The 23,487-nt window shown below is 38.3% G+C and overlaps 1 protein-coding gene and 1 non-coding gene across 2 annotated transcripts; one reads left to right on the plus strand and one right to left on the minus strand.

Moving 5' to 3' along the window:
• Nucleotides 1-302: 302 nt before the first annotated feature.
• LOC134742988 (uncharacterized) lies at nt 303-22,922 on the minus strand. Its single transcript, XM_063676243.1, has 5 exons — nt 21,749-22,922; nt 17,492-17,592; nt 6,712-6,783; nt 6,333-6,446; nt 303-5,740 (listed from the first exon to the last, which is right to left on the minus strand). The coding sequence occupies exons 1-5, from the start codon at nt 21,945-21,947 to the stop codon at nt 5,333-5,335; spliced, it is 894 nt and encodes a 297-aa protein (XP_063532313.1). The 5' UTR covers nt 21,948-22,922; the 3' UTR covers nt 303-5,332.
• Trnat-cgu (transfer RNA threonine (anticodon CGU)) lies at nt 7,302-7,373 on the plus strand. Its single transcript has one exon. It is a non-coding gene; the product is annotated as a tRNA-Thr (tRNA).
• Nucleotides 22,923-23,487: the final 565 nt, after the last annotated feature.

The raw sequence follows: 23,487 nt of genomic DNA on the forward strand, positions 1-23,487 counted from the left end.
TGTACAATAAAGTGATTACTACTACTACTATAGTTATTTCCGATACAAGTGCGGAAAAGAGGAAATTCGAATCGAGTGACGATAAATTAAAACACGACCGCAGGGAGTGTTTTAAATAGACACGAGTTGCGAATTACCGCACGTGTATCGTACAACGTTTTGCAGTACATATGGCCCTTTAAACATTCGGCATATGCACGAAAAGTGCTCTTTTTCGCACTAGTGCACCATATGTACTGTAAAATGCTATGTTAAATCACGATTCAAAACAATATGGTTTACAGAAATAAAAAAGCAATGTGTCATGTAGGTACAATATGTTTATTAAATAGTAAATCCACTTTTATAAATCAAACATATCAGTGTCATGAATTTAAAACCTTACAATTCTCTAATAAATCTGTTTCTCTAGAATGATATGAGTGAAACATTTAAAATATAATAAGTATTTACAAGGTACGTGATAATTATAACTAGCTTACAAAAATCTTTTTCAGTACTTCACTGTGACAACAATTTTAGGTTTTTTACTGGCCAAATATTTAAATAATAATCAAGTTTATTGTAAAGAGCAGTTTTACCTTCGCTCTACTACATATTGTTTCACGTGATCGTTGAAATTTTACATTTCACCGATCTTTTGATTGCACCGACTCATTTATAAATCATGCCTATAGCAATAAATAGGATTTCCTAATATACCTAAACACATAGAGGATATAACCAAACGGAGTAGATATTAACAGGCGTTCCCCCTCTGTCGAAAATAGTCGGCCAATGGTCATACACAATACACGTTTATCTGACGTGGCTATGTTTACGTTACGTATACATTTGACGTTCCCCTCCCCCGCAAAAATCGGCAAACTTTTTTGTACAGAAAATTACAGACGAAGCGTCTCCGTTTCGTTATCCTCTATGCCTAAACAAGACAATTTGAATCATGTGTTCCAGAGAAAATTCTCTAAAAAAAAGATCTATAAATATAGATCTTCTTATAGTGTTTTCTTTCCATATTTTGTCTGAATTCAGCGTTATATTTGAAGAAGGCTCTAAGTTCAAAGCACTAAATTTAGAATTACGTTAATTTTGAATGTGTGCTCAATTGCCTAGCATAGGCATTGATATTTTGTAAACCTACGCTCGATAAAGGAGCCCACTGATTACCAGTCCGCCGGACGATATCGGCCTGTCAGCTGTTCGGAACTGTCAAATTTTTGTTTTAACTGACAGGCTGTTATCGTCCGGCGGACTGATAATCAGTGGGTCCGTTAAGACCAACCTGAATCTAAACCTGAACTAGCCTACGACTAAACGACAAAATTGTGTTGACCAATCGTGGACTCAATGCAAACAAATAATTACTTAGTTCTCATATTTAGTACGCATTAAAATTGGCAAATAACATGACACCTGCCTTAACCTTACCGTAGACAAGTGATAAGGAGGCTTATTCTGATCTTAATAACCAGAAATGTCACTTTCGATACTGACATTAGCCATAAGAAATCCAGATCAAATTCATCATCTGTTATTAGAATTAGAATAAGCCTTAAGATTATATTTTTAAATTTATTTAGTTCTGTAGTTTCAAGTTTGAGCAAAATTTATCTATCATCATAATATTGTTTATATCTGATTTCAGGTCAAAGTAGGATTTAATTTCATATAGGTATTTAGTAAGAATTTATTTGGAAATTTACAAAAATGGTAACCACAAGCTATTCCGAAAAAAACCCTTTTATCAATGATATGACCACATTAGAGCATATTTGAACTAAGTTTGCACAAAATTAAGACTTTCTTAAAACTTTTAATAAAACACCTTTTTGGTGCCAATTTTTTCATTAAAATTATACATTTTGAGGTTCTTCGTAATTACGAAAATATAAAAAAGTGATAAAGATATTGTAAACAACTTTTTCGGGTTCCGTACCCAAAGGGTAAAAACGGGACCCTATTACTAAGACTCTACCGTCCGTCCGTCTGTCCGTCTGTCACCAGGCTGTATCCCATGAACCGTGATAGCTAGACAGTTGAAATTTTCACAGATGATGTATTTCTGTTGCCGCTATGACAACAAATACTAAAAATATAATAAAATAAATATTAAAGCGGGCCTCCCATACAACAAACGTGATTTTTTTGCCTTTTTTGCGCAATGATTCGGAACCGAAGTGCGGCGCAAGTCCGACTCGCACTTGGCCGGTTTTTTTTATATATGCTCATTAATGAGCTCCGGCAAATATGGTATTTTTATAATAAAGATACATTATATTACAATACTATTTGGGAACAACACAACTAACTCTGATGGTAGACAAATCATGGAGTAATCAATCAGGAAGCTCTTTTGTGGAACACCTAATTTCAATAAGTTCTTTACATTCGCTATAGTAAAAATGACTTTCCTAATATAAACATATAACAATAGGACTATCTAGGGAAATGTATATTGTATATACACATCATGTGGCACAGGCTACATTTAGATTTAATAAACTTTATTTTAAAGAGTTCAAAGTAACAGGAGCATTTTTCTACCAGATTTGCATTAATATTTTATCAAGCATTCACTAAACAGACTTGAGATTAAAAGTGTTAAGGCTTAAATAAATCGAAAGTACAACTTTACGCCTTACGCAGCTGAAAGCTTAAAGAAAAATTGTCCCTTAATGGTCATGTCATAAGTATTTGTCTACTGGAGACATAGTATCTAGCGCCAAACTGCCACTTGGTTTCACGCAAAGAAAGTAATTTGTCTTGCTACCTATTTGTTCTATTGTGAATTTTATGAAAATTAAAATATAAAAGACAAGCCTCGTAGATTTCCTAAAGTGCAATAATGAAGGTTCTTACAGTTTTCTCACATGCAATTTAGTTAGACATTTCTATAATCAATGCTTATAATTTAATAAAGACGGTTCTTAAGAAAGTGGAAATAAATGGAAGGTATAGGCTATTAGCATTAAATACGCAACCAAACATTAGTAGAGACTACTTACGTTTCTACAAAATAACAAATTGATTTCGTAAATATATTTTCTTTCAAATAATAGTGCACACCATAATTATTTTAGATTTATGTTATTAATTATATGTATAATTATTAAATAACTTTTATTAAATTCATTACAATATATTATCTACTATTTAAAGAAATACCTACTCGGTTTCAAGGAAGTTTTATTATGCTATTATATTATGGTGTTTCATCAAATTATGCTAGAATAAAATTCATCCATCCTAATTTCATATCATATTTAAATAGGTAAGGCACTCCATTAATTTTGCTGTTTTTTGTCGAAAGAGATCAAAAATACTGGTACACGAAGATTTGTTTAACTATTACACGAAGACCACAGGAAGAAGGTGGTTGCCGGCGGCGCGCGGCGCGCGTCGCCACTCTTTACTTGCTACTGCCTTTTGTATGGGATTCTGTCATTGCAATTCAAACCTACACTTTTTTCTTGCAATACCCTCTGATATTAGTGGTTTATCAAAACGCCGAATTTTCATTCGTTGTGAAATACTCATAAATAAATAACTAAACTTAGGAATGATGAAAAATAAAGGCGAAGAAACCACGATTCGGTAGCGGTTATAAAGTTTACAAAGAACAAGATCAATCTATCCAACACGTGGCACATACCTACTTGGAAATCAACAACTTCAGAAGTTTTAAGTAACGAAATAACGACTTAATCATAATACGGTTACAAAACTTTCTTCAAAAGTTTACTAACATTTCAATTAAATGTGCGAATGAACTAACAAATCCGTACCAAATAATAAAAGAGCTACAAAATCTACAAATACAATTGAACAGTAAACACGTACAATTTAGAAGTAACATAACAAAATTAATATATCACAGAGAGTTAAACATACTCAATAACTAATTAATTATTGGAATCATTCCAAATAAAAATTCGGTCTGACAGTGAAGATCCATTTCTCTAACACAAATAATTTGTGCCAAGTCAACGTTGGACTCGAAACAGATGATTTTAACGAAATTAGCACAATGATTACAGAAACTTTACATGAAAGTTGTTGGACCCCTAATCGTTTAATTAAAAAGCCATTTTATTCATAAGTGTGTAATCTCTTCAAAAATTTTATCAAATTTAACTACCTAAATATACCTACGTACATACATGACTTGTTTATATTTTTCCTGAATAATTTCGAATGTTTATTATAGTCTCGCGCGGCATCTCCCTAGCCCCCCTTCCATTCGATTTGCCCAGAACGAATATCTGAAACGTTTTTTTTTTTGACGACACAGTTTCAATATCATTTTCTACGCCATATCAAAATATGTTGTCATCTTGAATGTCTTATAATTGTTTCGTCGTCTTTTATTTCCTGTAAGTAATTCTATCCATACTAATCCATACTAATATTATAAATGCGAAAGTCTGACTGTCTATCTGTCTGTTTGTCTGTCTGTCTGTATGTTACCTCTTCACGCTTAAACCGCTGAACCGATTTAGTTGAAATCTGGCATAGAGATAGTTTGAGTCCCGGAGAAGGACATAGGATAGTTTTTATGTCGGAAATCATCCCTAAAGAGGGTGAAACGGGGGTGGAATTAAGATAATTAATGAGCTGCCTGTTAGTTGACGTAAGCAACTAAGCATATGCTCAAAATTGAATGATTGCCATTAGACTTTATCCAGGCGCTACACTCACTTTAGCTGCTGTCACTAATTCCACGCTGACGAAGTCGCGGGCAAAAGCTAGTAGGATTGTAGATATACAGAGATGATCATTGTCTAACCTAACTGTTGTTGTAATGTTCCTGCTGCGTAAAGAACAACGTTGCTGAAGAGTGCATGTGTGCATCGGTCGTGTATGCGACTGGGTGGTGTATATTTGTCTAAACGTTGGTCCCAATAATTGCTATTGTATGACGTCATCCACGCCGGCGCGCTGCGGGCAGTGGGCGGGGGCAGGGGCGCGCTAGGGCCGGGCTCTCCGAATAAAGGCACATTTAGTCATGATTTATTTGTTCTACTATGCATTGCAGTACCTTAATTCCTATATCCCTTTGTCAGTAAGTTACTTTGTTCATCTCATTGAGGTGAGTCTAAAACTAGTCAAAGGGAACAATAACATAATGCTACTTCATATAAATTAAACGACACACCACTATTTTACCGGCCGATTCATTATTCGTACACATTTGTAAATTTGGTATCACATCCTAAAGTTCTAAGATATCGAACTCCATCGCTAATCATTTTGGCAACAAGGTGGTGGAACTAAACATTGTCTAATTAACTAGTCGGCTTACGCCGATAATTAGCACTAGAGCGAAGACAGCTCAAAAGGTGTCTTCGCATTTGACCTCTCGCGCGGAAGGTTGGGAAGACCACTGCGGCTCGGGCGCGTCCCACTCGGGGAAGGACTCGTAGCCAAAGCTCTCCGAGGCGTCCTCGAGTGCGACCTCCGTGCGGCTGAATGCCTCCGCAAACTTTCCGATTTCGGTGGAGCCGAAGGCCTGCTGGAAAGCGGGTAGAGGCACTACGGGCGGCCTAGGCTCAGGCGGAGGTGACCGCCTGGGCTCGGCGGAGAGGCGCTCGCGGGCGCGCTCCGCGGCCGGGCCGGAGCGCGGCGCAGGACTCGGCTTGCGCCCATTCTGACCGCTGTACGGAGAGTCTTCATACACTGGGTAAGGCGTCGATCGCCCTTCGGAAGCGCACATTTGATTTTGGAGATGCAGCTGGGGTCCCTGAAATAGAATAAATCAGTCGATAAATAACCGTACACTAAAGCCAATGTCTTCCATGACTGACATGATTTAATAGACCCCGGCGTTTTTGCACCTTGGACGCGGCAAAAAAGGCAAGGCATGCTTCGCTTTTAATTACAAATAAATAAATTACAAGTTTTGCACGTAATAACTGTACTGACCTTGATCTGCAGATAGTTTCTAACGCCCCCCACACCCTTTCCATACTAGAATGCCTCCAAAGCACAACCCACCGCTTTCATCTGCCGTGTCAAAATACAATCGACCATAGACAGCATGATCACTCTATTTTGAGCGGCCGGCAATCAGGCCAGTAGCGCGGAAAGTCGAGAACGTACGTGCGGCTTCTCTGGATGGTGTTTTTCATCCATCACCGATCACCGTCAACCTACTAATACATCATGGACCGCAAATATATAAGTACCTCAGAACAGCTGACAGTTAGGAGGGTAGATAGATCGAGGGCGTACGTATGGCTCCTCTGTAGATCCATCCATCACCGACCACTCATTCCCATCTAAGAATACACCATGGATCGCAGACATATAAGTATAGCAAATAGCAACTGTACCTTGAGCGGCCGGCAGTCAGGCGGGTAGCGTGGAAGGTCGCGGGCGCACGTGCCTCGCGCTGCCCACGTCCCGCCCGGCCCGCTACCACTCCAGCCGCCACTCATCGCTCCCATCTGTAAATGCACCAACAAAACAATTGTGCCATTTTCAACTAAAAGGGTACTTATTGTCGCTTGTCAGTAAGGCGCTATTTCCATATAGCTTCAATTAGAAATCAACCTTATCAACAAGCGACCTTTTGGTTGAAAACGTCACAATTTAATAAGTATATTCATTAACCCCTTGGGGGTCGTTCAAATATTACGTAGCGCATTTTTCGAAGATTTTTCCATTCCTCCCGGAACATTTATTATATTATAATTTAATAATCGCATTTACCTGATAATGTGACCACATTTGCGGTTCACAGTAGGAAGAGCCCCGATTGTTCAGCCCGTGTTCTAAAGGAGGCTGAAAAATACAATAAATAAAATATTAGTCCTCTTACTTTCAATTATTTACAAAGATTTGAACGTTTTGTCATGTACAGTCAAGGGCATAAATATATATATATATACATTCCCAGTTTCAAAAATATGTGTACGCTCTTACACCTTAGACAATAAAGTCGTGTTCACTTATTTTTGAGCCATTTGTCTGGATCGATATTTTTGCCTTCGACTGTATATATACGAGTAGGTAGTCATTCAGATTTGATAGCATGATAGGGTAAACAATACAAGAACTACTACCATAGAAGTTCCATTTCGATACCTTTCTAAAATTATAGTACGGGTAGAAATATTTCGTAAAATAATTTGATTTGTTTCCTAGTTGGATGGCTGCACCATCTCTCTCGCTATACCGTAATCCAATAAAGGATTCGTATAGGAGGTGCGAGCACACACTGCTCGCCCTTAGAGTTGTTCAAAGGCGCCTAGCCTTTCAAAGACAGCACACACTAGAGAATTTTGGACGGGTAACGCCGTGGCCGGGTGGTCTAGTGGTCAGGACGTTAGCCGCGTAAGCTGAAGACGCGGGTTCGATTCCCGCCTCGGCCACCGGTGGACTTGGTCACTTTTTCTTTATGTTATCTATTCCAGTTTATAATTTATATATAGTTGTGTGACTACTTAATAAACACAAATCAAAAAATATTTCACAAAATAATTTGATTTGTTCCCTAGTTGTTATATTCCGGACTCATTTGCTCAAAGAAATTGTAATGTTAGCAATGAAAAGGTTAAAATAATTAAACCGAACGACCGCTTGGAAAGTTTCTCAAAAGGTATGGAAGCTCGGAAAATGATTTGCGAAACAAAGTTCAAGAACAAATCGTTAAAGAAAGTCGTTCGCTGAAAATGAAGTTCTCAAAGTAAAAAATACTTTGAGGGCTTGTTTCAAAAGAGTGTAGAAATGTTTCTGCCTTGTTTCACAGATTACCTATCAGTTAGAGTACCTAGACATTACAGGTTTGACTCTCATTAGAAACATTATATTTTAGTATTTTAATCAATCGTTTTCATTATATTTTTATACGAATAATTCGCAGGTTCAACGCTATACAAACATTTCACATCTTATAATGACCCTTATACGTTCCATTACCATTTGACGTATCAAAATTACGTCCAAAAGAATTTCATGGCTCATTAGAGGTCAGTTTCACTTGAGCGACTAGGATAAAAAACAACAAAGCCATGTGTCAAATTACAAACGTCCGCTCGAGCATATAAAATGCATTTAATCTCTTTAACGACTTTATATTTAAAGTCATACGGTAGCTAATCGCTGAACAGCCATGCTTGTAACCGATCCAATTGATTTTGTCGACAGCGCGTAGGCCGTAGCATCGTAGCACCCGGCGTAGCGCTACGACAAATTGGACTAACGAAGTTGCGCTAATAATATTCGCGATCGAACGTACACCGATACGGGAGGCCGAGAGGACGATTCGACCTCACAAATCGATGTAAATTTTGAATTCATTTTGACATCAGTCGTCCGTGCTCGCATATTGGCGCGAGTGAGATGCCCTGCGAGTAATAATATATTAATAACAAAAAATTAAAACTCGAATGCCGCTCCAGGGCGCGAGTAATATGAGTTGCTGGAATCGTATTTCTATTAAATGAGCAAAGCTTTTGACATAAAAATCTAATAATTTATACATACTATGTTTTTATACTTAGAATTTTAGATTATCCTATCGTGTTTTTATAACTTTTTCCCATTACCTGTCAACGGGTCAACGGGTGACCACGAACGCTGTAAAGGGTTCGAAACGTCGGGATGTATTATAAATTCAATATACGCGATATAATCCGTTTTCATAGTTTTATTTCATGAGTAACTATCGCGGTAACCGAAGACAATATTTTTATGTTTTACTAAAAATTCACGACTTTAATTTTTTCTTATAAAGTAATTCAGCACGCAATGAACGCAATTTAGTTAGTTTATTTTTATCCAAAACGTCGCACTTACTAACGCGACGTCGCAACTGTCAAAAAAGTGATAACTATGTACACAATACATTACCGCTCGAAAAAAAAATTGAACAGGTTCAGCCAGTAGTTTTTGAAACACCGTAGCGCATTTTTAGATCATAATATGGTTTTTAAATTCTTCTGCCAACTGAGCCACGGCAGTCTTGAGGCCATTCTCTAGTAACTTTATAGATTGCAAACCTGATTTCGCGAATTGCGTTCGATAGAAAAAAATCAGTTTCAGTATTAGAGTAGTTATGTTTAGTGCGCTAGGATGAGGCCTCTCTTCGCGTACCTACTCCATCTCATCATACACAATGTACCTAGACCAGCTACTATCGATAGTTTCAGTCGCTATAATATCGTCAGTTCAGTATTAGAGTAGAGTCAATATGCTGAGCGTGCTGGGATGAGGGAAAGGTCGCGACCCGCCGGATCGATGTCCGTCACGCCGGCCGTGCACCCACGGCGGGTGCAGCGCCGGCTCATACTATATAACCATGATACTCGTACATCTCCAAAGCCAGGAGGCGGACTCTGAAATCTCTGAATAACAGTTAAGACGAAAGGGAACGACTGCTTCCATACAAACGTAGTCCCCATTTTCCTCTTTAGATATTAACATTAAAGGAAATATTGTTTACTCATTTTAATTATCCACAACTATGCCGTTTTGTTAGAATTTTTTAATTATTATAAGTTAGCTTTAAAAAAAAATATGGAATAAGTTTTTCGCTTCTACTTAATTCATAAGAATTAATACATTAATATTTTTTTGTTTATCGTATGGCATAATACACTGTGTTTTAGTATTAACATGCAAATCATAACTTAAATTTAGCATTCCGTAAGTAGTCAATAGCGTCGCGATTAATAATAATCAAATAATTGAAAAAAGTCATAGCTATGGTACTAATATACATTAAATTGTGTAATATTTTCCCTAATGTCATAATCCAGGGTACAAAATTGGGACTACGTTTGCATATATATGGAACAGAGGTGGTCCCCTATCCTCTTAAAGTTGTGCATCTCACGCGCACCAATGAGTGAGTCATGTCACATGTCTCATGTGGCGTATGACTCGACTCTTAGTGCATTTTGCGCTCACCAATCAGCGTCAGTGATTGTCAAGGTCAACCTTAACAAATCGTCAAATATCTATTCTATGAAAAAAGACGTCAATGTGTTTTTCTCACTGAGTCACATGGAAGTCGGTGAGATAGCTTAGTCGGAGCCTACGTACGAATTTACAAGTGCGACAGAGGCAACACGTCGAACGTGGCTCGCGGTAGGCCCTCTGTTTCCATCATTTAGTTCGAGGCCGTTCGAGCGCGCTGTAAAAGTAAAAGTGTATGGCTTTGTATTTCTTTGATGCATTTGATTCTGATAACAAGGATAGATTGTCAGGATAACAACAGCCATTAAAATATGCGACTTTCAAGGTTAAAAGTTTACTTAAAATCACTTACTAAGAGTAAACAACGAGATATCCCCACGATAGATTGCGGTTACACGATAATGAAAAAAAAGTGTATTATTTAAACGGGATCGATAAAATTAGTTAGATTCGGACCAAGCAAACTGCATGGCATTTGCAAAGACAAAGTGAGAAAATATCATCATCAGTGTCCAATTTCTATGAAAATATGAGGTTTATAATGACTTCCTCACTATGTTCTATTAAAATCGGCACAAAGTTAGCTTAGATGGACTCCAATATAGGTACAGACGTCATAAAAATTAATTTGAAACATTGTACTCTAGCGAATGTTATTTTAAATTAAATCAACAGAGTACAAGGATAGTGGATTAATACCACTCCGTCCACTTGGAGTTTTTTTTTCTATTAGTATTTTTTTTAATGCTAAAATCTAGTGAATATAAGCCACTCGTTAGAAGCGTTGGGGTATCTACTACCAACGGCCCTATGTTAAGAATACTACCAAAGATAGATATAACTCCGTAATAGATGGATACAGTCTAAGGAAAAAACGTGCCTCGAAAATCAAGAAAATTTGATTCTCGTTCAGAGGGCGCTACTAGCTTTGGCTTACTGTCGTATAGATGGCGTTGACGGTTTCGTTTGTTATTTAACAATTTTAACGCATATCAGTGAAAGAACATGGGTCAAAATCATAAAAATAATTAATGCAAATAAAAAAAACATTTATCCATATCTAAATACATTTTATCGTATTTTTAAAATATTGATTTTTAGTTTTAAAGTGTGTCGACAGATGGCAGTGAATTTACTGGGGTTACAAAATTTACTATGACAGTACCGCTCTAGTATAAGTTACTCCATGATACTACTTATAATACGAGGGTCGTGAACACCCAGTCTTCATACAAAAGAGGGAACTTTTACATCGCCTAAACCAGGCCCGAACCCTTTTTAAAATGTTAAAAGTGACGAAAAACTAGTATTTAGGTAAAATGGTATTTAAGATAACTCATATATTAAATGAAGGATGCAGTTATATACCTATACTTATGCCCACTTGCATCATCGCACTAACCCGGGGTTAAGCGGTTACACCGTTAACCAAGTGTCAAATTGTAATGGTAACCATGGTAACTTTAGGTTTAACCGGTTAACTTATGTATATTTTACTTATTTCAAAGATTTTAATCTATCTAATAATATGTATTGAGAGACTATGTTAAACTTAAAAACTGGACTGACAAGACGAAGGTCATGGATATAAACTCCGTTGCAGTCTGTACGGAACTAGAAGAGTCGTGAAATGTATGGGATCCAATACATTCTACGACTGTTCTCTTTCCGAATTGATAATCTGTCAAGGTTTTTCGGAACTCTTTGGTGAAGACATCGCAAGGAAACCTGCCTAAAACTTCATAATATTATTGTATGTGTGAAATCCCAAAAACTGTTCCAATCGAAGGAAGGAAGCCTGCACTCAGACAGTAGTGGAACGTCCATAGCCTGATGGTGTTGATAATTTAAAGCTGCAGTTTGCTTACAAAAAAAAAAAGTATTTCTTCTATATCCCAACAAAACAAAATATTTGACCATTAGTGATATCGATTAAAATGACTTTAAAATCTCTCTACCTGTCTGAACAGACTTCGGATGCCCAGATAATTTCCAGCGTGTTCCTTCCGTAGGAAAATGAATGGAAAGCCCTGTCGGGTGAGGGCGCGCGTACTCGAGCCTTAATCGATACGAGGCACCGCCAGTGCGCCATCGGCGTATGGGGCAGAGGCAGACACGTCCTGTCTGTTAGCGGGAAAATAGTTTAGGGCGAGTTGCACCAAACCATCTGTCATCCGTTAAAGCATTCGCAAAATAATATTGTACGGCAAGTTTCATAGTTCGCTGCTGGATGACGTTGGTCCGTTGGCTAATTGTGGTTGGTGCAACTGCCCCTTATTCTGCAACTTAACATTCAATACCAATAATAATATAATACATTTTTGAATAAATTTTGTATTTACAATAATCAGACTGTTTTCGTGTTAGTAATTCCATGCTCTATATAAGTTTAAGTGTGTCTATTAAATGAAGACAAGATATGTATATAATGACTCTAGTTCGTAACTTAAACTAGTGCTTAAACCATTACTTAATGGTTACGATTAGGTACCTAAGAAACATTTAAAAAAAAGCATCATATAAATAATTTTAATTTTTTTATGTAATCATCGAATTTATTTAAGGATTTATTTCTTGTTTAAACTTTTTATACAAAATGGCATTTAAAATTAAAACTATATTCAATTAACCCAAAAAACTTTTTTATCTTCAAAATATTCTCCTTTAGCTATGATACACAAACGCGAACGCTTGTTAAAATTATCAACAATATGTCGCAGTAAATTGTTTTATAACATTTAAAATTTTCGCGTTTTGAACACTAAATAAAATTTACAATCGGGTCTACGGTCTACCCCAAACTTTAGACACTTTTCGTCGGGTAGTCACACAAATCTCTGTTTTGACATTTTGCTGGGACGTCAGTTAGCCGCGACCACAACCAGTGAAACCTGTGTCGAAACATCGTGCGTCGGTAAATGAAGATAACAAAATAAATTCGCGATAGACCCGATTGTAAATGTGATTTAATATGGGCTAATTGTTTTATCAACGTATTTTTGGGCCACCCTGTAAACTAAAAATGAGTCATATCACGGAGGCCAATTCAAACTGACACTGCGACATCAATACGATATCTAAATGATGTCAGTCGCCCGTGCATCTCGCTCGCGCTAACACGTGTAAGAACAAATACGAGCGAAATGCACGCCCGACAGACACATCCATGCTAATATTATAAATGCGAAAGTCTATCTGTCTGTTACCTCTTCACGCTTAAACGGCTGAACCGATTTAGTTGAAATTTGGTATAGAGATAGTTTGAGTCCCAGGGAAGGACATAAGATAGTTATTATTCCAGAAATCTTCCTTTATATGGGTGAAAAGGGGGTGGAAGTTTGTATAGGGAATCGATAAAAAGCAGATTGGATAAAAAATTACTAACCACGCAGACGAAGTCCCGTGCAAAAGCTAGTATAGTATATATTTTGATGTCACAATGTATGTTTGAATGAATCAACACGTCTTGATGTCAGTTTACGAGGCACTAGAGACACTTACACGTCCACAACGAGAGTCCAGCCTCACTTTCCACTCGTAAAACCCTACTATTTACTTACGGCTGCTAACATCAGATCATAAACACGTGTTTTTGTGCTCGACCAATACCAAAAAGCTATTGATTGTAGCACAGGTGTAAAGTTAAAAATGCATAGGTACCGTAAAACCTCCCAACTATAGTCCAAAGCTCCCAACTATGGGCCAAATTTACTGTATTTTTTTCGTTTAGATGTGTCTTTTACTATGTTTTTTGTAGTTCTAAGGCAAGGTATGTTTATAAATGGAAGGGAAAACTCGGAGTAAACCGAAAGGAACATTGGTATTAATTAGAGTTTTGAATGATTCACGGTTAGTTTCACTAGACTTATATTGACCGGGATATAGACCGTGATTACCTTTTGTATTATTTGTGAGCTCCCGATATTTCGATGCACCCGAAACCCGATTTCAGTCACCCGTGTACATGATACATGTAACTGCGTCGAAATATCGGGAGCTCACAAATAATACAAAAGGTAATCACGGTCTATATCCCGGTCAATATAAGTCTATTGGTATTAATACTTAATTTCCTTGTTGACCATAGTTGCAGTATTGGACTATACTCGTAGTTGGGAGATTTTACGGTATCCAAAAAAAAAGAAGAAGAAGAGAAGGAGAGGTATGAAAAGTTTACAAGTTTAAAAGTTATATTTCACAGATCATTTCCTTTATTTCAGAAACTTTTTTAGAAATGAGAGATTCTGCTATTTTGGAAACTTTCCGACGGCACATCATTGTGTCAAGTCTAAGAAATATTCGTACACACAGGGTGCAATTTTAATCACCAGCCATAGTCTGCGTAGTGACTTTGTACAACTTTTATAATGGGACCAGTATAAATGTATATTCAAACCCGATAACAATTTCGTTAGCGAGATGTACGAATCGACGTAGCCGGCTCAGCGACATCTAGCGTAATATTTGTTAAACCTTTTTGTGTGAATTTAGTATACGGATTCTATTCTATTCTCTTCTGTGATTAAGAACTCTGGCAATACTTGATGATGATGTACCTTTATCGTCTATTGTGTTATGATAACTGAACAGACGATATCGATAAAAGCGCGGTATGGTATGGACATGTACTCCGCCGCCCTGAAGACCATATGGTACGAGCTGCCCTGAGCATACCCACGACAGCGCGAGGCGCCGGAAGACGGCCCGCCACCTGGTTGACGACGGTCCAGAAGGACCTAAAAGAGATAGGAATAGACAACACCGTAGCCCAAAACCGGGAACAGTGGAAAATGCAGACAAGGAGAGCCGACCCCAGATGATGGGATAAGGCATAGGACAAGAAGAAGAAGATCGATAAAAGCGCGGCAATATGTTAACTTTAGTAGTTTTGTCGCGAGTGTCGCAACATTAGCTTTTCAACGCGACTTCGTCCACGTAGAAATCGTCAAATGCAGTTACGTTACGTGTAACCTTTTGCAAACATTTCATTCTCTTACTATACTATTTTACTTCAAGTAAAAGTAAACATCCAAATTCAAACACAAATTTTCATATAGGTACAAATATACAGTATTTAGAAAAAAAATATTTATTTGTCCCAATACACGTTAATGTTGACAACATTAAAATAACAATAAAACTTATCCGCCATCTCGTCACCCAATAATGAGTGGGACCAAATAATTGAGTGAAAAGTGGTATCATTACGGCATCATGTTTCTAGACAAGTGAGCGGCACAAAGGCGCTAATGAGGGGATGGGGAGGTAGAGGGGTGGGGGTGGAGCGAGGGGCTGGGGGGAAAGCTGTCAGCGGTTGATTTTTCCGCGTGTCGTGTCGTGGGCGCTGATCGATAAGTCACGTGGGCCCGCCTCTCGCTCGATAGTTAGCCGGCAAATCTCCCGCCACTAGTTCGTACGGTTTTTTGTGCCGTGAAATGTTTAGGACGGTTTAGGTTTTTTACAAAAGACGAACTATTTAGATAAACATAATCGAACCGTAAAGTAAAACTACCCAACCATGTTGTCCGGTATTATGGTTCACAACTTCAAGTAATAGTTACCCTTACTAACGAAGATATTAAAGTAAATAAATAATTTTGGACTATAGTGGGTGGTTTTACGGAACTCTTATGTAAATATATACATTAAAGTGTAATTATAAAGCTAATATTGTATAGTTATTTTTTAGTAGTTATGCAAGCATGTTGGCACTCTTTACACTTCAACTGTATTTGTTACCGGTTGTATAAGATTTGAATTGGTTGAACGGTGGGAAAAAACACAAACAAAACACATTATATTTATACTTTAAAAATACCTAATAATGATACTACATATTATGCATATTTTTATATTTCAAATTAGTATCTAATAATTTGAAAATTTTGTCTGTTGAAACCTATTTTTAACCAGATATAATAATGGTACAGACAGATTACATACCTATATTTTCAACCCCTGCCTGGCTTGACCAAACATTGCACTGTTTGACGTGAACAAAATGTAATACCTACAGTTACACCAAGATAAGTGTGCAGCTATTTGGATGGCCCCCAGATTGTGCAAGGGTTATTTTAAATGTCAAACTTTTATGAAATTATGACGTATGACGTATACACAGGTCAGGGCTATCAAAATAGCCAGATTTATCATGGTCTAACTCTAAATACCTACTCTCCCTAAAGCCTAAACTTCTAAATCATTTGCATGAACAAAGCGCGTCGAGTGACATCCACGTAAACTCCAAACAAGTAATTTGTATATAAAATGAATTGAATATGTTTTAGTCCCGAGCGATCATTCATGAAGAGGCAGGAGTCAATGAACGCCGCTCCATTACCGCGCCCATTGACTTCCCAATTCGATACCGCGAAATTAAATCGTTGGCTTTTATGCCTTTTGGGATGTCTGTGGTGCGTTATTGGTTAAACCGTTTTGGGTAAAAAATATGTGGCGCTTTACACGTTCATTTCGGTGAAATTTTGGTTGTCATTCAACTTTTTCATTTATTATTAGCTACTTAAATACGTCATTTTTTTTTTAAACTTGTTCATATTCAAAGGGCTGATCTCCAAAATCCAAAAATAGTTAAAAGTATAATATTTAAAATTGGAAATACGATTCTTATCTTACTTAGACTAAAATATCCGTAAGTAGAATGTGTGAATCATAGTTTTAATATCTAAAACTGCCTCAATGGATTAAATTTTCTTTCTTTATAATCTTTCATAATGAAAATTGCAAAATTATACTGTGTGTGTAGCATTTCAATTATAACGAAAATCGTAAATACATAGACAGCTACTTTTAGAAGTAGCTACGTAAAAAACGTAATTTACCCATACTGTGTCAACATAGGGGCCTACTCGTGCATTCAGTTATCAATTCAGATGCAATTCAATTCACCAGAAACCCTATTCAAACACGCGAAATACGATAGCAATACAATAACCATTAAATTTCAGTCTAATTGCGTCCCACTCTTTTAAATATAACCATGATCTAAAGCGTACGGACGCACGAATCCATTCAAAGATGGAACTAGAATTTGATTTGGATTGAGACAGACAGAATGTCCGGGACTTTTACCGCCGCCGCGCCTGGCTTGAATACAAATTGGGGATTGGTGTAAAGAGGCACGTATGATTGATAATAAATGGAGAACTAATAAAGAGGGCAGCCGACACTGACCTACATATTGCCACGTGTGACGATTTAACTCGTACCTTCATTTAATATTTTGTACTTGAGGGTGGTAACGTCTGCAGTTAGTTACGTCTGGCTTATTCCTTTGTTGCTAAAGTTTTTGTATGAAGGTAATTAATTATTAGATCTATTTACATAACTACATATTTGACCTTTTAACCGCAGTGAGCAAAAAAATGTTGAATATAATTTACAAAGAAGGTATTAATGATTTCTGGTTGTCACTTATACTGGCGCCAAAAACACTCCAGACGTAGTTTTGTTTTGTATCAAAAGTGTAAAACAAATGGTCATAATGTGGTTTCAGGAACAATAAGACAAGGTAAAACATATGTCCCAAATTTCAAACACTAGTGAAACTTACCGTAGGCGTGAGAGGCAGGTGTTGCGCCGGTAGCGCGCGCGCATCTCGCCGCGCCAGCGCGCGTCGCACGCGCGCTTCTTTCGTCGCGTAAGCGCCGTAGTCTGCAATAACATCGGGGAATTAATTTATGACAGAAAGAAATAAGGTAGAAATAAGAATCACGCGTTCAATATTCGCTATAAGGCCGTTAAAAGTTACTTAAAATGCTCAAAATATAATATTTAAACTAAGTGTGCTTTATATTGTTCAACTCAAAAGTATGATACTGATATCTGGAATTAGGAGAAGCATAGAATAGTAAAAAAACATAAGATACCGCAGTCTCATAGTATAGCATGCACGCCCGCAGCTGTCTGTTTATTTTTTCTTATCATGGAAATGAGTGTTGAAACAAGTATTTTTTGCATTCATCTATGTAATTTAATGGTGTTTAAAACTTTATGATAGTTATATGATAGAAAATAGGATTAGAAATCAGAAATATTTAATGTGTAAACTGTGTAGGTACAGGAAGTATAACTAGGTACATTTTTGGATGAGTATCAACAGTTTTACCCTTTTGGGGCATGCAATTTTTTTTTAAACTTAAGATAGTTTATATATCAACACAGCTGCAGGAATATCCAGCCCTAACACATTCTTTACGAAAACACGAGGAAAGCATTTAATTACACATAAAAAACAGGGGACGAAAAATCCGTAATCCTAACACCTTTTTGATGTCTTCCTTGGCGCGAAATTATAATACAAATTGTTATCTGCCACGTTAAATTACGTGAAAACCTTCATATACATATTTATTAATCGCTGACCCGAGTTTTTTTAAGGGGATGGGAAGTAAACTGCCATCTAACAGGCGCCTACGAGCAAGATACAATTTGAATCCAATCCAATGCTTTTTCTTACTGATTTTTACTCTCTGTATCTGTTATCTTTTATGTTTTGTGTTTTTTTATGTTTAATACAACCACAAATTGCAACGAGGCGTAGGTTTTCGTGTTTTGACACTATGGCTATGGCTTAAGTGTAATGCGTACTAGACCTAGTACGTATGCGTGCGTAGTTGTATCACTTGCAAGAGATAAAAACAAAGCAGCGATACTTTGCGTGCTAAAATATTTTATAAGGAAAAATAAAGGTCGTACGTCTTTAGTAAAACGTATGGAAGTTAATTTATTAGGGCCTATACTAATTACCCTTAGAATATGTGGTCGTATCAAAAATACATGCTGTAAGTATGCTCTCGGGTGTCCTTAATATTTTGTAAATAATAATGAACCGATCAATCTTAGTATTTATTTACGAAAATCTATTAGATATTTAGATGTCTATACTCATTTTGTATTGATACAACTCCCAATCGTTCAATGTGCCAAAACACCTAAGATCCATCATCATCGATCGATACCTATTCAAAATCAGTGTACCTAAGTTCGACACGGATTTTTATTTTTTACTTAGTATTAATTTCTGTCATCTTCTTTTGACATAGATAACATTTCACTATGTATGATTTGCATATTCCAACTATGTCATATAAGTTTAATTAGTGTAAGAAGTGACCGATATACTTGATTCGCCCGTATCGAAACTAGTCGAGTAGTGGGAGTAGTAAATTGACCGAAGCTAGGTCGATAATTAAGTGGAGTGGAGCATTGTTTTCCAGCACCGCAAACATTAAGGCGGTATATTTCACGTAGCATGTATACGAAGTTCGCAGCGAATCGCGACACGGGTGGTAGCCGCCCGGTCAATACGTAGAGTGGCTGTGCAGGCGATCAATCGCGTCGAGAGGGATAGAGGGGTGAAAGGGGGGGGCATCGACCACCTGTAGCGCGTCCCCCCCCCCGCTAACTCGCCCTCCGACATCGACACGTGACGTGGTCGCCGAGCAAATCCGCCGAAACGTAAACATTAAATTCAAACTTCATTCTTCGTACAGAATGCCGTCGACGTTAGCACGCGCTCGGATGCCTATGTCTCGTATTAGTAAACAAATTGAGCGCGTACTAACAGTCTCACTCTCGGGATGTGTTTATGGGCATACCGAATGACAGCGACATTGTGATTTGTTAGTAATAGCAACAAGTGGAGAAGTTTTATACGTGTATGAATAATATAACGCGTTCTATTTAAAGAGTCACTTAGCTAGAAAAGTTTTGGTTTATATTGGGTCAGAGTTAAAATAGTTGCCATATTTTTGTATTGTAAGCGGCGGAAGGTCAATAAAACGAAAGAACATGTAGCAGAGTAGGTAGTGAATTCAATTGTAAGGTTTCCTTTCAATCAGACAGCTATGTGTGCAGTAGACATTTTCACTATTTCCGCGAGTGAAATTATAGGTATAGAGTGAGCCCAAATAACCATAGATTCGCCTGCTTAAAGTTATATAACGAAAGCCTTAGTTTGTTTTTCTTGTCTACTTGTACAATGTACCTTAAGTCATACAAAAAAGGAATTTTCTTATAGGCGAAAATAGCTTTGTTTAGGAGATACCTATTCCTAATTTTCTAAAATAAGGTGTCAACAAAATCTCCATAGAACACCCTATTCAGTTGATCGCATTAAATCCCTCACTGTTAGTTGTCAATTGTTATTACCGTAGCGCGATCAGTGGCGCTTTGTACAATAAGTATTTTTTTCTAGAAAATCATTAAATTAAAAATGCAACATTAATGAATATGATGATAATAATATTTACTTTTTATACCAAAAAAGATTTGGTTACTGGCGCCCTACCTGTATCTTACGCCATCTTGCATGAAAACATCGTCACTTTATGTCGAATATAACTACAAAGAAGCAAAAAATAAAAAAGTGCCTTTATATTTTTTTATACATTCAATTATTGTTTCTTGTTCAGAAGAAATCGTTAATGCAAAAATTAAAGGACTTGATGCCATAGGGCCATGCCATCAGTTATTTTTCTTCAACCACATGTCTCCGGAGAGTACTTGAAATCTTCGGACACTTAGCCAGAAAGACTGGAGACAACCTGAAAAAGCCTATGGTCACTGGTTCGGTGACCTGTGACCATAGGCTTTTTCAGGTCATAGGCCGCAGTCCAACACGATGGCCAGACCAGCTTAGCAAATCGCTATCCATCAAGGTGCATGATGCCTTAGAAGTCGCAAGGAATCGAAAAGCCTGGAAATCTGCCATCCGGAATCGTGTGCCCCACGTAGGAGGTCACGACCCTCAGCACCGAGGAGAACAAAGCAAGGAGAGGTTTTTCTGCAAAGGTCATCGGATCGGACAATGTGTAAACGCTCTTAAACCATATGGTTTTCAAATGTCACACTAAGTACTTACACAGACGGGGGTCTCGTGTCCCTAGCTGTCATTAAAGTTTAATTTGCGTCTAGCTCTCTAGTTAGTTCCTCGTCTGAAGGTCGTCTTAGTAAAGTACCTCGTAGCAACGCGAGAACGTTATCTAGATTAGCCTCGACTTGTGACAAGGATACATTTCAAGGATAGTCGTATGCGTTCTACACATTACTCTTTTCTTTACAGCCATTGTAATAATGGATTTGTTGCAAGAATTCTTCGTACATAGATCAAAAGCACGCTTGCCCATAATCATAGTTAGTTCATTAATTAATCACCTTATAATACATAATTCATGAAATACCTACACTTCGGTTACCTGCGGGACTGCCTTGCTTAGAGTATGAACCGGGGTTACAATGGTGGACTTATGGTGAAATTAATAGAGAGAATTTATTTAGATAAGCTGAAATGTATATTGAATAGAAACCCAGTGTCCCGTCTCCATAAAGTTATTGTTAAATTATTAATATATTTAAAAATAGTGAAACTAAGTGTAATGTTTAAATAACAATTTCTGTGTATTTTTATTAATCCTACTAGATTCGGTTTTATTATAATGACAACTAATGATACTGCAACCTTAAGTGAAAAGTTGCGATGTCACCAATGAGCTGCATTATTTTGCAAATAGAGGGGTTTAATGTCGTTATACCAAATTTTCGTGATGTAAAAATGAGTGTATACTGTACGACCACTGAATATTATCTATAACTATCACCTTCATGATATCAGGTACTTAGTGAAATATTTTCATATTTTAAGCGTGATTTATGTATAATTACTTAAATAATACCTAGGTCTGGTTCTCTGTACCTAATAGTGATTTCGAAAATTCGTCATTATCTTTCAGACACTCGAAATATTATTACCCGCAGGAAATATAATCAAGGGAATGTTGCAAATTGTTATCTTAGCTAAGTTACCAACCCATCGGGGAGACATGATCATTATGGTGTGCGTGGTGCGGGTAGTCGTAGCGGTAGTAGCGTGCGTAGGGGTCATGATGCGCGTGCGCGTAGTAGCCGTGCGCGTACGGCGCGTACAGCGGCGCGTACGGCGCGTAGCCCTCCCAGCCGGGCGGGGCGTAACCCCCGCCCGCGCGGTACTCGTAGTTACAGCAGTCCATCCTACGCGCCGCCCGGCGCGCGCGCACCCCGCGCCGACCATGCTCGCCGCCGCGCACACCACATCACTCGCACTACCACAGAACTACCGACCACGTAGATCTTAGATCCTACGCCATAACAACGCACTCTCAAACATCGTCCCGACGTTGCTAGGATACTATCGAGTCAATGTTTATCTTTTTACGATGCGAAATCAAGTTATTTTTATAGTTGGAAAAGTCAGTCGCTTAGCGATCGAGCGTAGTTCCGCGGCGGCTGGCGGGCGCGGTGCGACGTTAGTTAGCGGAAAGAGGTCGTTCGAGTTTGCCGGCGACGGGCGACGAGAGATTCGGTGGACGAGGGCGGAGGGGGCAGGGTGCGGGCCGAGGGAGGGGCGACGCCCGCTCGCCGGCGGCTCGGCGCAGCGCGGCGCTCGACGGACGCCGACTGAAGCCGCTGCGGAATCGATATGCCGCCGCCGCCCGCCCGCCGCGCCTCGACCGCGCGCCCACACTACCTGCCTGCGCCCGTATTGCGCGCGAACTTTGTCTTCCCAACGGAATTTTATATTTAGAATCACGTTGAAACAATTGATCAATACTTTGCACTATTAATTAGCATACACTTTCTCTAATCACGCTCAACTTAGTTTCATGTTTCAAACACATTTAGCAAACATTGCGTAATATCGTGCGAATGCTTAAAACTTGTTTTTTTTTTGTTTCAAATATTCAACGACGGCAGTTTCAGCAATTGCAAAAAGAAATTTGACAGTTAGAGGCGGTAAGCTTAGTATTATTTACCTGTTGCTCGGACATTCGGAGCTCTGTAAGGTAGTGTGTAATTTAATTGAATCCTTCGACACAGCGGTGACCCAAATCGCCACGAGTCGTGACGTTCGCGCGCGACCGTCCTTAGCCTGAAAAGTGTAGCAAACTTTTATTTATTGCCGAGACTCATGCGTTAATTGGCAGGAGACGATTAACTAAACTTCATCATGTCAGCAAAAATGTACAGTTGCAGGCAAAGGCCTAACCTAAGGATATCCACACTACACAGTCGTTCGCCACCCAAATTTAACGGTTTCTTGTAATCTTCGCATCGTATTGTTAGCGTATAACAATAAATTTATTTATTTATATGAGCCTAGAGTGTCCCACTGCTGGGCAAAGGCCTCCCTCCCCCCTTTCCACGTGTCCTGATCTTGACCCGTCTCCCACCAGTTCCTGTCAAAGGCGTCAAGGTCATCTCGCCAACGCCGTCGAGGTTTGCCGCGACCCCGGGTTTGATGTGGGGCCCAATTGGTTGTTATTTTAGCCCACAAATCATCCGGCATACGGCAAACGTGTCCCGCCCAGTCCCACTTCAGCTTGGCGGCTGTTTCAGCTACGTCAGCTATTTGAGTTTTGGAGCGTAGTACAGTGTTTTTGATGCGATCGGTCAACTTCACGCCGAGAATACTACGCTCCATGGCGCGCTGGCAAACCTTAAGGGTGGATTTCTGAACTTTTGTCAAAGACCAAGTCTGTGCTCCGGATAAATAAATAAACAATAAATACC

This window comes from Cydia strobilella, chromosome 7 (assembly GCF_947568885.1).
Source record: "Cydia strobilella chromosome 7, ilCydStro3.1, whole genome shotgun sequence".
In the NCBI taxonomy this organism is placed as follows: Eukaryota; Metazoa; Arthropoda; class Insecta; order Lepidoptera; family Tortricidae; genus Cydia; species Cydia strobilella.

Excerpts from the sequence above, each read along its gene's own strand:
- LOC134742988 (XM_063676243.1), bottom strand. The coding sequence starts at position 21,947 with ATGGACTGCTGTAACTACGAGTACCGCGCGGGCGGGGGTTACGCCCCG. Across the intron at positions 6,784-17,491 it reads ACCTGCCTCTCACGCCTACG|CCTCCTTTAGAACACGGGCT; the intron begins GTAAGTTTCACT and ends TGTATTTTTCAG. Across the intron at positions 5,741-6,332 it reads CTGACTGCCGGCCGCTCAAG|GGACCCCAGCTGCATCTCCA; the intron begins GTACAGTTGCTA and ends ATTCTATTTCAG.